The sequence below is a fragment of the Ursus americanus genome, chromosome 4 (assembly GCF_024610735.1).
Source record: "Ursus americanus isolate L20-20 chromosome 4, mUrsAme1.1.p, whole genome shotgun sequence".
NCBI classification, from domain to species: domain Eukaryota; kingdom Metazoa; phylum Chordata; class Mammalia; order Carnivora; family Ursidae; genus Ursus; species Ursus americanus.
In genome coordinates, this window is record NC_142130.1 from 94,378,231 (window position 1) to 94,395,588 (window position 17,358).

The 17,358-nt window shown below is 39.5% G+C and overlaps 1 protein-coding gene across 2 annotated transcripts in view; it reads right to left on the bottom strand.

The window, feature by feature from the left end:
* DSCAM (DS cell adhesion molecule) overlaps positions 1-17,358 on the bottom strand; it is a 718,005-nt gene that overhangs the window by 249,382 nt on the left and 451,265 nt on the right. For both annotated transcript variants that reach the window (XM_087861321.1, XM_087861322.1), the window contains exon 9: positions 6,638-6,916. In XM_087861321.1, coding sequence (XP_087717447.1) covers positions 6,638-6,916 — 279 coding nt within the window. The remainder of the gene's footprint in view (positions 1-6,637; positions 6,917-17,358) is intronic.

Sequence of the window (17,358 nt, forward strand, 5' to 3'; positions counted from 1 at the left end):
AGTCTTCCCTTTCCCATGATTATCTGAAGGAATTTGCATAAGGGTGCTATTATTTCTTTCTTAAATTCTTGCAAAAACTTACAAATTAAGCTCTCTCAGCCTTGAGTTTTTGTGGGAAGGTTTTTGATAATGAATTCAAACCTTATAACGGACATAGGTCTAGTCAAATTTTCACTTTTGTATCTATTTGGATACTTTATGTCTTTGAAATCATTGATCATTTGATCTAAATTGTCAAATACACTGGCACAAAATTGTCCAAACATTTCTTTACTATCCTTTTAATTATCTGTAGGAACTATAGTGATACTTGTCTTTGCATCAGTTTTCTATAGCTGCTGCAATACGTCACAACAAACTTAGTAGCTTTAAACGACAAAACTTACATTTTTATTGTTCAGGTGATCAGAATTCTAGAATGTGCATTCTGTAGTTGTTTGATATAATCCATAAATATCAATTAGGTTATATAGGTTGATGGTATAGTTTAAATCTCTATTCTTACTGATTTTTTCTGCTTATTCTATTAATTATTGAGAGAGAAGTGTTGAAATTCCCAATTGTCATTGTTTATTTGTCTGTTATTCCTTTCAGTCCTATTTTGTAATCGTGTTAGATTTCATTTTTTTTTATTATGAGATGTTAGTTAGCTTTTGATGTAGTGTTCCATGATTCTTGTTTGCATATAACACCCAGCACTCCATGCAATTCGTGTCCTTCTTAATAGTTACCACCGGGCTAGCCCATCCCTTACCCCCTTCCCCTCTAAAACCCTCAGTTTGTTTCCCAGAGTCCATAGTCTCTCATGGTTCGTCTCCCCCTATGTTTTCCCCCCACTTCATTTTTCCCTTCCTTCTCCTAATGATCTCCCTGCTATTCCTTATGTTCCACGAATAAGTGAAACCATATGATAATTTTCTTTCTCTGCTTGTCTTATTTCACTTAGCAATAATTTCTATTACTAGGTGCATCGGTATTTCAGATTTATATGTCTTGTTGATGAATTAACCATTTTATTATTTAACATGTCCTTATTTGCTTATAGTAATATTCCTTATCCTGATATTTATTTAATTTAATATTAATACACCCAATTAAACTTTTTATGGTTGTTGTTTTATACCATTTACCTTTCACTCCTTATGTTTTTATACTTAACATGGGGTAGCACGTACTTGCATCTTGCTTTTTAATTAAGATTGATAATCTTTGCTTTTTATTGGTATGTTTAGTCAATTTATACGTAAAGTATTGATATAGTTGTATTTAAGTTTTCCATCTATTTTCCATCTCTTCTTTGTATTTTGTCCCTTTTTTCCTACTTTTTTTCCTAGCTAATTTGAGGATATTTTAATGTTCTTCCATCTAATCTGTTGGATTAATATCAATACCTATTTGTTTCATTTTTGATAATTGCTCAAGAGTTTGCATTGGGCATATTTAACCAGCAGCATCTATGTTCAAATAATATTATACCACTTCATGTATAACATAGGATAGATTTTACAACAGTAAACTTCAACTTTCCTTCTTCCTGTTCTTTGTGATATTATTGAATATTTTACTTTTGCATATTATAAATTATTACTGCTTAAATATCTAAATATGTTTAAAGGAAACGAAAATGATAATAAGGTGTGTCTTATCTTTAGCCATAAGTTTATCACATCAAGAGATCTTCATTCCTCTTGTAGATTAGTTTACATAGAATTGTTTTCTTTAAGCTTCAAGAACATTCTTTAATATTTACTGTAGTAAAATCTAGCTGGTGATTAAGTCTCTAAACCTTTACTTGTCTAAAAATGTACTTACTTTGCCTCCATTTTCGAAGAATGCATTTTGCTGGTTATAGAATACTAGACTGATAAATGTTCCTCCACCCGCTCCTTTCAGCACTTTAAAGATACTGTTGCGTTCCGGTCGGGCTTGAATTGTTTCTGATCAGGAGCCTAAAGTTTGCTTACTTGGTCCTCTTGATGTAACAGGTCAAATTTCTGTGGTTACTTTTATATTTTATTATTAGTTTTTAACAATTTAATCAGAATGTGCCATGGCATGTTTTTTCTCTGCTTATTTTTGAAGGTTTCATTGGTCATTTTGATATGTAGATTTATATTTTCCTTCACATCTGGAAAATTTCCAATCATTATTATTCAAATACATTTTTCTTTCCACCTCTTTCTGAGACTCGAACTATGTATATGTTGGAATGTTTGACATTTTCCCAAGCTCAATGAGGCACTGTTTACTGTTTTTCCGTCTTTTACCTCTCTGTGAAAATATCTGAATAATTTCTCTTGCCCTCTTTTCAAGGTCAGTAATCCTTTATTCTGCAGTATCTAATATCTTATTAAATAGATCCAGGGAATTTCTCATTTCAGACATCATGTCTTTCAGATCTAGAAATTCTGGTTTGTTTTTTTTTTAATGTTTTACATTTACTTTCTTGAGTTCCCTAAGTATTCACTTACTGCATATATCTTTTCATTTGAATCCTTGAAATAAGATAGCTGCTCGAAAACCTTGCCTGCTAATTCCAACATCAGCATGTCCATTAGTCTGTTTCTTTGTTTTTCCTTCTGTTTATGGCTCACATTTCCCTCCTTCTTCACATATCCATAACTATGTGTAATACATTGTGAATATGCTATTGAGATTATGGATTTTGTTGACTTCCTTTTAAGAGCGTTAATGTTATTCTTGCAGACATTTCATTTACTGGTGAAGTTTTATCTTGTCAAGGCTCTCTTTAGGCCTTTTTAGGGTTAGTTTAGAGTAGAGTAGAGTAGCCCTTATTCCAGGGATAGATTAGCCCTCCTTTTAGTGGCCTGAGATTTTAAATGAATTCCCATGTGTTCTCTACTCTGGCTATTCAGAACTCCAATATATCCCAGCACTGGGGAACCACTGAAGTCTTTATTCATTTCACATCTACCTGGTAGTCATTCTCTGGTAGACTTCATGAAGTCTCATCCTTTGTGAAGTATAGTATTCAGCTAACGACTTTAAGGAGATTTTTAGAAATCTTTCTCTGAACAGCTCCCTATTCCCCAGTATTCTGCCCTGCAAAATCCCACACCTCAATAGTTTGACATTTCTACCTGTATTCTCCACCCAGCAAGAGCACTGTTACCTACTTGGGCTCTGCATCCCTCTGCCATGGTTTGGAATGTGCTCTGGGCAAAAACTTGGGGTTTTTTTTCTAAAATTTTCTAAAATTTTGGAGCTCAATTCATATATTCCATTTTCTCAAGGATCACAACCCTCTGCCTCCTGTTCTGCTGCCTGGAAATGGTTGTTTTATAAATTTTTCCCCCAGTTATACAGGCTTTTTTTTTTTTTTTTTATGACAGGAGGACAAATCCATGACCTGTCACTCTTTGATGGCCCTATTCAATACTTTTTCTAATTTGTTTTTCAAGTTACTTGAACCAAAGTCTGACTCCCTGAAATTTCCAACCATTTCAGTGGGTTCTATCTTTTGGCATACCCCCACAATGGTTCTCACTATAGTGCTTTTAACACATTCAGTTGGTGCAAAGAATCCAATCCTAATTCACTAAATCAAGGACTTTGATCCTGTAATTATCTCCTCTTTATCTTTGTCACATGTTTCTTTCCTCTCTACTGACTCATTCCCATCAGAATGGAAGCTTCCCTGGTCCTATGTCCCGTGTCCTCTTCAACTTCCTCTCCATTTTTCTGCCTCCCATTATGGCAACGTTTCTGAAAATATTAAACTAATCATACATATTTTCTTGAATTCCCACACATTTATTCATCTCCCTTTCTGTTCATTAGCCCCACTAATCAGACATTCACTGCAATCACACTACTCTTCACGGTCATAAACAATGTCCATCTCCCTAAACCAAATGACCACTTCTTAGATTTCCTTTTTCTATTTCCTGTGGGATTTTATATACATTATTACCTGTATTTCTTGATGTATTTCCTAATTTGCTTCCAGGGCTCCCAGTCTACTGGACTTCCTCTTACTTCACTGGCTTCTTTTCCTTTTCTGTTTCGTTTGCTGATTCCTGGAGCCTCAAACGCTGCAATGCCTTGGGTCTGGACCCTCTTGTTTCCCCCACATGGTTGCTCCCCGTGTCACACTGCTGCCCTTTGCTTCTTCTCCACTTCCGTTAAAGACTTCTATTTACCTTATTAAGCAACACATATGCTTCCTCTCATTTGCAACATTCACTTTATAAACATGTTTTGTTTGCTTTGCCTTCAAAAGGTATTGCAAATTCAACTGCTTCTCATTACTTTAACCATTGTCACCTCCATTCAGGGCACTTTTTATGTTACCTGAACTTCCAAAATAGCCTCTTAACAACTACCCTTGCTTTCTGGACCAGTCCGTTCTTCAAACAACTGCTAGTGTTATAATTAAAAAGATAAATCAGGCCATGTCACTGACCTGGTTAAAGTCACTAATGACATCTCTTCACATTTAGAAAAAAAAAATCCAGGCTTCTAAAATAGCTGCATATTCAAATTACCCAGGGGGTTAGGACTTGACTTTGCTGTATACTAAGTCAACCTGGGGATTTTACAAATTACTAATTCTTGGGCTCCACCTCCAAAGATGGCTATTTAATTAGTATGGGCTGCAACACAGACACCAAGAATTTTAAAGCTCCCCATGTAATTCTAATGTGTGACAAAATTTGACAACCACCAGCAGGTGATTTTTTTAGGGGAAAAAAAAGGAATACCCCAGAGATCTGAAGGATGGATCTACTCCCCAAGATTATGTTTCAGTTGGGATTAACTGGGGCCAAAAAATAGTTATCAGTGTTTTCTGTTAAGAGATTCTATGGTTACGTCTAGATGGAGGATTACTGTCCCACATCATCTCATCCTTGATGGTTCTCCATGACTGACCTGCTTGTGAAGCACATTCCCTTTCTCAGAATTATCTTATCTCATTGGTGATTTAATGTTGATTTCACAAAAGTTTATTTGACATATTTGAAGAACAATCACATGGAGCCACTAATCAGATTGTGATCAACCACATCACCCCGGATGGCTTGGCTCAACTTCAGTTCATCTGACCTTTGCCCTTGGTCAAAAAAACCCGGTTACCTTCCCAGGGCAAGTGATACCAACAGCATGCGTCTACATTTTTGTCTCACATTCTGTTCTGTGACTTGCATCCTTCGGAGCATCTAGATTATTCAGGAGACAGGCTGATGTACTGCTTTGCCCCTCACGAATAAGAGTAAGATTCAATTCCTCTTATAAGAAAACATTTAGGAAATGGATACCACGTTGGCTCCCATTTTTATTTATCTTCAAAAAAATGAGAAAAAAATTCACGTATTCCTATTCTTACACTCAAAAGCACAAGGTAGGAAGAGAAAAAATGTCACTTGTTTTTTTAGTTTGTATGTGACTGAAAATACATTTTCTTACTCAGGGAAAAATCTTTTTTTTTTACAAATACAAACTTGGTTTCTTCATATAAACTCGAAGTACGCTTCAGTCTCTTTTGTTGGCAAGTACATAGAAAGTACATTACTCTTCAGCCAGAGAGGAAGGAGAGATGTCATGAGGACAAGGTCCAAAGACTAAGGAAGGACGTAGGAATCTATTGCTCAAGAAAGAATATGCTCAGATCAACTACCTGGAAAATAATGGAAATCAACCTCTCCAAACAATTACTCTGAGAGCCCCATATTTGGAGATTTTAAAATGCAAATAATCAAAAATAAGTCTTTAATTTCATACAGTTACTTTTGTAATGCGGGTAAGAACTAGAGTAGGACATGAATGCATACAGCTCTTGGAGAATCATAAAATCCCATGTCCGTGCCCGACAGCCTTTAGAGAATACTAGCTGCTCCTTTTGCAGATGAGGAGTAGAGCATTCATGGGAATCCGGTGCCCAGAATACAGATTTGAAATAAGACAAATGCTTACATTTTAGATGCATTGAGTTCCCTGCCAATATTTTCTACAAGCTCGACCACCCTATTTTAATTTCTAAAAACATATGACCCCACTTGGTTTAATGTAACATTTATGTTGTTGTAGCCTCCTAAATTAATGAGAGGTCTAATGCTAAACAGAAGAGAGGAGCGAAACGTATTTCTAAACTGAAACTAAGTTCACATTTCTAAAATTAAAACAAAAATATACAAGAAGCTACTATTTGCTATGTGTCCACTGTACTTCAGTAAAACAAAAAGTTACTGTTTTATGAATCTTTAGAAAAAGTGTGATCTGACAAAAAATATTTGACAAACATTTTTAAAGCCATCAATCTAAAAAATAATATTGTAAAAAGTGCTAAATAGAGTAAATACAATACAGCAGGAGCTCCTGGACTTTTTGGGCCAGTGTAGGGAAAGCCTAGTTCATTCATTAAATCCTACTCCCCTCTTCCTACACACATCTCTTAGCTACTAATTATTTGGAGCTTCATATTTTAGGAAAATAAAACCTTGGTTTGGTGGTAGCGGAGTTTGTAGTTGGTTTCTGTAGTTGTGGGTTTTATTTTAATGGGATCACAACAGATTCTATGGATTCTAATTCTTTTCGTATTATTTCAAGTGAACGCTCTCTGTGAGCGTTGCTGAATTTGACTGCATTGATGCCGTGTACCCTCTGTCCCTGTCCTCACCTCTCACAATCAGCTGGCTTTGGTGCTCCACCGCCGCGGCCTCATTCCGGGCGATGCAGGTGTAATTCCCATTGTGCATGAGGGAGAGATTGGAAATCCGTAAGGAGCTCGTGAAGTCAATGTTGTCGATGGTCACCCCGAGGCTCGCTGGGATTGGCCGGCCATCCTTCTGCCAGGTGATCGTGATGGGCAAGTCCCCTGAGACCACAACACATGGGATAAAGACCCGCTGTCCAATGGAGAATCTTGGAAACTCAAAGGGTTGGATAAAAGGTGGAACTGGAAGAAAGAAGAGAAAACGTAAGAGAGGAAAGATGGTAACAAACTGCACACGTGCTCTCCATTCTCTTTTCCTTCAACCCTCTTGAGGGATATTGAAAGAGGAATACAGTCACTGCTATAGCAGGTAAATACATGAACTAGGAGAAGAGCTGAAATTGTGCCATCCTGCTACTTGATTTTTCTCTTCATTCTAAATGAAAATCATGGCTTAATTTGAACCTCGGCAAACACGCTTAATTTATTTCGACAGACTTTTTAGAAAATAATCATTTTTGAATGAAAATATTTCCAACTCTGCACTCTTCGTGTAAATACTGCGAAAGAGGCATTTGGGTTTGGTTTTCCCTTAGAAGTTTTTGAAAATGATGTGTACGAGAAAAAAAAAATCTCTTTCCTGCTTCGCTAATACACAAGCATTATTGTTCTCCCTTTAATGCATTCCATGCCTTGCTAATAGGCGTACTTTAAGCCTGTTCAAGAAGAGATTCTAATTTCATTGTTAAACATTTTTTTAGGACTAAGGTCCAACAAATGGCAAATGTTAATGGAAGAGACTTATTTTATTAGGATAATCACGTCTTTACTCTGTACCCCTCAATTTTATACATTTCACATGCATGACCTTAAATGATGAACTGATCTGTGGCCAGTTTTCTGACTTGTTATGTGTTGCTAATGAGGACAGGGTTACAGCCTTCAACCTGGCCAGCCATGGACACAGCCAAGCTCAGTCTGGAAAGCTCTTTTCTGATTTAATTTCCCTGATAAACTCCTCTTTACCTTCTCGCCTCAGGACCACTCTTCCTCAGGAACTTCTTGGATGGTCTCACAGGATTCCAGAGTCATAAAATGTTTAAAATGGAGCCAGAGAAGCCAACTTTGAATCCTGTCTTGGTTACTTATGGGTTGTGGGGTCATGAGCAAGTTATCAATATGCTCTTCCTTTCAGCCCTGTGAGGCTGTTATGCATAGTCTCACTTTCTAGATGGGGAAACTGATTCTCAAAGATACGACTTTGCCCTTGGCCAGAAAACTAGTTCACTAAAGAGTGAGAGCTCAGACCTTATCAATTTTATTTCAGAGACTTAGATATGCGCGAGGTTGTTAACTGAGATTATTAAGCATGAAATAACTTAATACAAACCAATTATTATACCAGATTTCATAGAATGAAATTATTATATAGTAGGATATCTGAAGAGTTTGTTCAGTAATCAATTATAGGTACATTTCAATTATCAGCTTGGGGGAGGTGTGAGATCAAGCTGAGACACAACTGAATGGAAACCATTCACTGAGCTCCTGGTATGTGCTTGATGACCCTGTGTGTGCTGGGGACACAGCAATGAACATAATACACCATCCTCTGTCCGGTGGAGCTTCCTATGAAGTCATAAGCAGCAGAAGTCAACAGGGTAGAGCTGTGGCTGTTCTGCTATTTAATATTATTACTACTACTATATGCTTTCAAAAGCATTTGGGAGCAAGAACAGAGAACTGCAAATACAGCCAGAGTTAGAAGGACTAGTGAATCAATGGCTCAAGTTAGGTCTTACCAGAGAAACAAATAAACAAAAACAGCTTAAGGTGCCAGTGCATTTAATGTCAAAACTGCTGACAGCAGACAGTTTGCTGATTCTCAATGTGAAGTTACAGCTTTGAATCTGCAGTGAGTTGATCTGACACTAGAAGAAAAAGATCTCGGGATGAGCTTCTACCTGGGGCTGGTAGAAAAGACCAGGTTGGATTAGGTTATGATTATTCACAATTGATATTAGGCAGGAAAAGTGCCAACTTGTCACAAAGGTGCTCTTCTTTCTCTAAATGTTGCCCCAAATGGCATAAATATTTACTATTGGTGTACATATTAACACTTAATAAACTACCTTTTTTTTAAAAAAAAATAAGTAACTACATTTCCTCTTGTTTGGTTCCTTACACATTGAAACTTGGTTGTCAGTCTACTCAGACATACCTAGGCACTCACTGGGTTGGTGCTTATTATCTGAATTGTAGATTTTTTTTTTTTAAGATAAGAACTTTGACCCAGACTACCTGGGTTTAAGTCCAGCTGTGCTACTAACTAAAGTTTTTAAACCTCTTCTGTGCCTCTGTTTCCTTATTTGTAAAAGAAGGGGTTGCTGTGAGGCATGAATGAGTTAGCAGGGGGTTCACAAACTTCCAAGAACACCTGAATCCATTGCTTAGGGCTGGTTCTATTTTGGAAGCCTTTAAGGTGAGGAAAAAACAAAACAGTTAAGTTGAAAGATCACTTGGCAAGGGAAAGGACTCCATTTCTACCGTTATAGTAGGGAGAAGAAAAATATGAGGACTTACTTTCTATTCCCCAGATCAAGAAAGAAAGGTAAAACATAGCATGTTCTCAATCTATTGAATAAGAACACAGTATGTAGGATGTAGACTGCCAGTAATTACTAATTATATGAATGTCTACTTCTGAGAGCAAAAGAAAGTTCTAGAATAAAGAAAGAGCAGGTGCATGTTATTTTCAAGAACAGAGGCAAGAAGTAGCTACGAGGAATCATTATTTACTTGTTTGTTTGTTTGTTTGTTTGTTTGTTTGTTTAGAGAGCAAGTGCACACCAGTTGGGGAGAGGAGCCATGGAGCCAACCATGGGGCTTGACCTCAGGACCCTGAGATCATGACCTGAACTGAAATCAAGAGTTAGATGCTTAACCAACTGAGCCACTCAGCCACCCCAAGAAGAATCATAATTTAAAAAGAAAACAAGAACAAATTCTACCATTACATAATTTCTGGAATTCATTGGTTTATAGAACTCTAATAGTCCCAGGGGTAAATTTCAGAAACTTGAATCACAAAGGGACACTCCTGATGACCCATGCCTACAGACCTGCACCTCCAACGCAGTGAAAACAAGCACCCAGAAGCCCATGGGCTCACTCTCACCTGTGTTGCTCAAAGGGGAACCCCTTCCTTTCAACACTGCATTTTAAACTATCACAACACTCAGCTGTCTCATTCTTAGCCTAAACCTGATGCCGAGAATGCAGACACACTCATGCGGGCTCAGTGAGGAGGCAGAGTTGGCAAACAAGCGAGCAAGGGACCAGACGTAAACTCTATAAAGAGTAGACACAAGAACGCAACACGCGCAGCAGCTGGAGGACACTGCCCTTAATCGCCAGTGTGTTCACAATTAATACACAATCACAGCACATAATTAAAGTGAGTGCCTAGTTACATACTCCAAATCATAGGTTATAGTCAATGTATCAAATGGAAAAAATATATATCTAAAATATCTTAAAATACAGCCAGCCAAGGGGTGCCTGGGTGGCTCAGTCAGTTCATCTGCCTTTGGCTCAGGTCGTGATCCCAGGGTCCTGGGATCGAGCCCCGCATCAGGCTCCCTGCTTATCGGGAAGACTGCTTCTCCGTCTCCCTCTCCCTTTGCTTGTGTGCACGCATGTGCTCTCTCTCAAATAAATAAATAATATCTTTTTAAAAAGTTAATCAAAGAAAATACAGCCAGCCAAGAATGTTGCACCCAGCAAAACTATAATTCAAAAATTGAGACGAGACAGACGTTCCCAGATAATCGTAACAGAGGGAGTTCACCACTGCGGCTGCCCTGCGAGAGAGGCTCAAGGAATTACTTCAAGTTGAAATGAAAGGACACTGGGCTCTAACACAAAGCCATGTGAAAGTATGCGGTTCTCTGGGAAAGGTAAATACATGGGCAAATATAGAACACAGTATGATTGCAATTTTCATGTGTAAATCAACTTTAATTCTTGTATAGAATTTTAAAGGCAAAGACATAAAATCTATGAAACTGTGAATGGCTATACAACATGTGGGAATGTAATTATTATTATAAAAAAAGAAATGTAATTTAATAGAAATAAAGTGTTGAGGGGTGTAGCTGTAAAGGAAAAAAAAATATTTTAAAATATATTTAGAAAAAAAAAAAGACCCCTAACCAAAATAGTTAAAATAAAGACTTCCATGATTTAAAAAAATAAAAAAGAGGATTTAGTTAGAGGGAAAAGTCAGTTTTCCCAGAATAATGTCAAAATCAGGTTTGTTATTTGTTGTTCCACTTGCCACATTATATCAGGATGAACTTTTTAAAATGCAGATTAAACCATCAGACAGATTTGTGGATCTTATCACTGTTCACCTCGCTACCTCCAGCACTTAAGCCCGAAACACATGTTTGCTGTATAAAATGCCTAAATTTTCTTTTCTCTTTTTTTAAAGATATTATTAATTTAGTTGAGAGAGAGACAGAGAGAGAGAGAGCAGGAGCAGGAGGGAAGGGCAGAGGGAGAGGGAGAAGCAGGCTCCCCGCTGAGTAGGGAGCCCCATGAGGACCCGGGGATCATGACCTGAGCTCGAGCCAGACCCTTAACCAACACAGCCACCTGGGCACCCTGTAAATTTTCTTAAAGTGTCTGCGATCTTATATTTTACATGCATAAGTTATAAAATTAAAGGCAAAAAGTAAACCAAATGATTCAAAAACATTCGTAATGACTTTGGTAAAGCCAGATAACCTGTTTGAGACCTACTGTTTGCTTTATCTGGTTCATTAGTTCACCTCTGAAGGTAAATCCTCTGAATCTTGTTGAAAGTGAAAGCTTGTAATATCACAGGAGCAGAAATCTAGAATGTGACCTACAACAGGTCCTACACGAAGCATGTAAATATCTGCTAAATGTCACTAATTACCAGGGTTGTTGATATCCTTCTCCATGCTGGTGGGGCTCCTCTCTCCCAGGCAGCTGGGAGCCATCCAACGCAGCCAAATGTCAGTTTCGACTTTCTCTTTCTAAACCCTTAACGAGAATTGTTGAGTCAGGCTAAGACATTTCTATGCATTGTCCCTCAAGAATTAATTGTATATTCTTCCTCACAGGGGAGAAAAGGAGCTTTTATTTTCTTCCCAAAGAGAAGTATAGCATAGTAAAAGAAACATGGGTTGGGTGTCAGCCAAACTTGGGTAATTTGCAGTGTCTTCCTGGTCCACTTTCTCTAAGTCTGCGATTCAGTTTCTTCACGCATAAAGTGGTGACAAGGAACACAATTCATGAGTGTTGGTGAGGGCTTCATGTAACACGCAGGCATAGGGCCCAGGGGTGCAGAGAAGCTGTTCAGTTTGCATTGCTCTCTCTTTCCTTTTCTTACCTTTTTTTTTTTTTTTTTTGTCCCAGAGCCCACAATACACTGGGAAAAATCAAATACATCATACGGATGTTGAGACACACGGGGTGGGGTTTGCAGCACCATATATGGTTTCATTAACTCCACATTCGTCATCTCTTCTCTGGTGGTATTTTAATGCCCTGGTCCTCCATACAGTCCTCAGGTTGAGAGCTCCTGGTCTCACACTGCTCAAAGAGTCCCATTCTGTCCAACAAGCTTTCTCTTCTCGCCCTTCAAGAAGTTTTCTTGTTTTATACCTTGCCTGCTTCCGGAACTCTCCAAAAATTGCATGTGTGAATCCTGCCCATTATGGAAATGCAAATCCCATGGCTGGTCTCTGAGAGTTCAGTCCCAAATACATACGCATCTTCGGTGCCTGTACTCCCCCTAGATATGCTCAGGTCCGGCAGAGGCTTCCAGCCCTATACTGTCCCCTGAAACGAAAGCTGTGACTCTAAGACCGCAAGGCTGGTGAGTGTGTGTGACTTGTGAGTTGAGCATATCACTCAACTGTCTTTCCACTCATAAGACCAGTTATTTGTCTAATTCTGCTACTTACCACATGCTTTAGATTCCAAAATTGTGGATTACTAGTCCTATGTCAAATAGTTCTCTACTCCGTTCAAACAACACGATTAAACTCTTCCTCCACCCACTCCAATAGCTTGCCGTTCAAGATTCTATAGTGGAAAGTATCACAGGATGGAGCATGTGTATAACGTGAGTATAGCAGTCAGCGCACATGCCTCGTTCCTTAAGTAGAGTGACCCAGGAGGCACAAGATGCATTGAGTTTATCTTTACTTCCCACAATTAGTGGAATAAATAGTGCCTTGTACCTCTTAACTGCATAACAGTTTTTGAAAATACCTTTTAGAGGTGACAATGAACACATGTTTACACTCTTAACATTACACAAGCCTAAATTTATGAGTAGAAAGGGAAATAGATCCAGCATTTACTAATGACGAGAAGATAGGGACAAAGGTGAGGCTGTGTTTCATGGTCTGATTAGTGTAAGAGCTCAGGACTTCTAACCTGAGGTTCCACTGAGCCATCTCTCCCCCCTACTGGTAGGCTGAGTTGGGGAGATGAAGTCAGACCTACCCTTGCTTCTTCAGGTAAGGCCATCTGGGCCAACTGGGAACTGCTACGTGAGCTTGACCTCCTGAGTCAGAGCTGCTCCTGACTCACCACGAATTGGGTTGCTAGTCCTAGGCCTGTGTCTGCTGGAGAAGGACAGGCATGAGACTGTGATTCAGGAGGGTATGATGTAGGAGTGAGAAGGGAATTGTCAGAGCTAGATGATGCCAAAGAAATCAGAGGTATATATAAAATACCTCTCTCTAGAGATCTCTAGATACATATACAGATCTATATTATAGATGTCTAAATTATTATTATTATAGATCTCTAGATCTATTACAGATATCTAGAGAGATCTGTGTCTCTATATATACAGAGACAGAGAGATAGATATATCTATATAGAATTAGAATTAAGTTTATGCAATTATTAGTATGGTAAATATAATTTGAAATTATTTCTAAGTTAATTAAATGAACCAGTAATATATTCTCAGGAATAATAAATGTCACCATGTCCACTTCTTCTGGGCGTTTGCAAAACACAGACAAGTGTTTTATGAGAATTTATGTGTTCACAGATCCCATGGCAAAAGGACAGTGAGGGTGGGTGCCTCGCTCATACGAAAAATTTGTACAACAAACTACAAAGGAGGGTAAATCAGTAATTAAGCAATTCACTGGAGGCCGTGTGCCCCCTACTGATCCCACACTGGTGGAAACCTCATTTCCTAGTGCCCCGTCATGGCCTTGCTTCCTTTCTGTTTCCCTAATGACGTTATCCTCCCTTCCACTCTGGATGTCGGCTTCATGCCGCTGGTTCCCCAATCTACATTTTCAACCAAAAACTCCTTCTCGAGCTTCATGCCTGCTTGTTGAGTTGTTAGCTACTATCTTCATCTTGATGTCGCAGAAGATCTCAAATCCCAAACCAAACGTATCAGGTTTCCTCTTAATCCAAACTTCATCTTCCACAACCTCTTCCAGTGTCGAAACCTCCCAGCCCCAAGACGTTCGGAATAATAAAAGCCTTCCTGATTGTGCATTTCTCTTTTCTCCAGCCACTATCGGCGGCTGCTGTGTCTCTTCCACTTCATTTCTCAATAGCTCCTGGTCTGGCTCCTTTTCTTCCAAACACACAACCATCACCTTTTATTAAAACTTTTTCAACTGTGCCCTAATGGGGCTCCCTGATTTTTTAATCTTTCTGCATTGCAATCCATCTTATATACTTCAACGAGATTCATGTCCTAAAACACAGTCGTGAGCATGTCCCTCTGCTCATGTCCCTCTGCCTCAATTATTTCACCGCTTTTAGGATCAAGCAGAAGGTAACAAGCGCTACAAGTCTGTCTCTGTGCTGACTCATGCTACTTCCCTCCCCTGGGGACTCTTGTTTCAGTCTTACTGACTCTGAATGTAAGGCACTATACCCTTCCCCTATTCTGCCCCCCGCCCCACCTGGACCCCACTCTCACCCTCACCGTCTTATGGTGTGAACACTCAACTCAGTTGTTAGCTACTTTGGAGACCTTTTTAGGCTCCAGATCCCCTTTGAGACTCAACTCAGTTTCTCCTGGAAACTTTCTTGACTCCAGACTTCCCATCCCACCTCAGCACCAGAACTGGCTAGATGTCGTCTTCTCTATTTCTAAAAGATCTCATGCGTCCATATTTCTTCGATGGTGTTATGTGGAAATCAGTGCTTTTCTTGTCTACCCACTGCTCTCCCCTGGCGAGCTGAAATAGTTCTCACCCTGTACTGCTTCCTTTCAAGACACCTGCTACCTGCTGCTGGCCAGTGTTTATTTGTCTGACTCCAGCTCATGAAGAGTAACTGCACAGATAGCACCTGAGTAAATTAAAGAAATCACAGGAATCAAAGAACTAAAGAGGTTCTCTGGCTTACAAATTGTTTTGATGACAAAAGTCTAGTTTAATTAGGCTATCATCATACACTGTGATCCTTTTCATTTCTTTTTTTTTTTTAAAGGTTTTATTTATTTGAGAGGGAGAGCAAGAGAGAGAGCATGGGGGAGGGGCAGAGGGAGAGGAAGAAGCGGGCTCCCCGCTGAGCAGGGGGCCCGGATGTGGGATTCCATCCCAGAACCCTGGATCATGACCTGAGCCAAAGGCAGACATTCAACCGACTGAGCCACCCAGGTGCCCCCCGTTTCCGTTTCTTATTTGAAATATTGGATTGATGTCCTTATAGAAGTGAGACCAATTTAAGGAAAAGATATTTAGGAAAAGTGTATAAGCAATATGTCTAGCTGTTTGGCATCCATGTAAGTGGTCGGAGTTGATGCATATGGAGACATGTGGCCCAGATTCCTTTTCTAGAAAGGATGTGTGCCCCAGATTCTGGGAGGGATGTCAGGTAGCCACCTTTAGTTATCAGCCACTCTGAAGACTGTTCCAGCTGCAGAGATCCATCTCACAAAGGACAGGCTCTTTCTAGGGTGGCCTACATCCAATGACTGACTGAGGAGGGCAATTCTGCCTGGACTCACGACAGCTCTGAAAGACCCTTCCTTCTCTGGAGCTCCCCGCAGGGATGCTAAAGCTGTCATCAGCCTCGCCACAGCTCACCCCCTCCCTGTGCCCAGTCCTTCTTCCTCACCCTCCTTCCACAGTGTTGATTGTTGGGGTACTCCTTAATAAACACCTTACACACTAAACTCTCTCTCAGAGACTGCTTCCTGGAGAACCAAACCTGCAACAGTTTCTTCACCTAAAGTGGAAATTGATTTGCCATCAATAACAAAACCAAATATGTTTGTACCACTCCACGTATATACTCCAGCCAGCCATCCATCCAGCCATCCAGCCAGCTATCCATCCATCTATCCATCCATGCTGTTTTTATTCATTTCAGATTGTGACCAGAAAATAGTCATCATGTGTGCTGGGTTCTCTTTTAATAAGACCCCTCTGTTTTGATTGACAGTATCTTCCGATTCTCCTGCAGAATAGAAGCATTCTGTCATTGATAGGAGCAAGGAAAAGATAGTTTGGAAGTATAATTTTAAGATTATGTGGGTGCCTGGGGGGCTCAGTCCGTTGAGTGTCTCACCTTTGCTTTTGGCTCAGGTTATGGTCTCAGGGTCATGAGAATGAGCCCCTCATTGGGCTTCATGCTCAGTGAGAAGTCTGCTTCTCTCTCTTGCTCTCTCTCTCTGCCTCTGTCCCTCCCCACTCATGCTCTCTCTCTAAAATAAATAAATAAGTTAAAAAAAAAAACAAAAAGATTTCCGCTTATCACCTAAAAAAGTCTGTGTTTATTTGCTGGTTGGATGGTTGGTGGGTTTGCACTCATTAGGCATCCTACGTTCGGCCAGTGCCCGGTCCTGAAATTCTGTCTTTCATATGGGGCTATGCATATTCATAAGCTCACTGATATATGTCAAACAGAACTAAAGTGAGTAAGAATTCAGTGCTAATATTGGAATCAGAGCTCAAGAACTCCCAAAAGGCTCAATTCAGAAATACAAGAAAGCATGGCAACTATAAACCAGAACACACATATTTGGGTGCCCAACCACATACACACGCGGCATGCACCAGATAGAGGGCTCCTAGCAGGTGAGGCCTAATGCATAAGGTCCCTAAGCTGAATACCAGCCAACAGAGTAGTTCAGTTGACATAAAAATAATGTGGCTTTGGAATAAATCAGAGACAAGAGCAACTAACTCTTCCACCATTGTTTTCTAAACAAAGTATTTTGGACTGTCAGATTGTGAGAACCACAGAGCCCAAAATATGACAACATAAGTAGATAGGTAAGAAAGTAACTTTTCCCCCCTAAAATTGTTAAAATTATCAATTAAGCCCATGGGAAGAAATATAATTAAAAAACTCCTTCGGGCATAATGTAGAATTACAATGAAGAGAAGCAGGATCCGTTGTCCCCATCACCTCGAAGTTACAAACGGCACATAAAGAAGAGGAAAGACAAACTGCCTGAAATTTGGGGAGGTAAAACACTAACACTAACTCTGAGAAGGCTGACAGCATCTCCTTCAAAGGCACTTCCAAGAGGAATGGGTCACCTCTGCTCTTGTTGACCAATGGCTGCGGCAGGCTGTGGTGGAAGGATCTGGGTGGTTTCCGGGAGAGATTCTAGTCCCTAGCCATGGGAGATGTTTTTTCATAGAAGG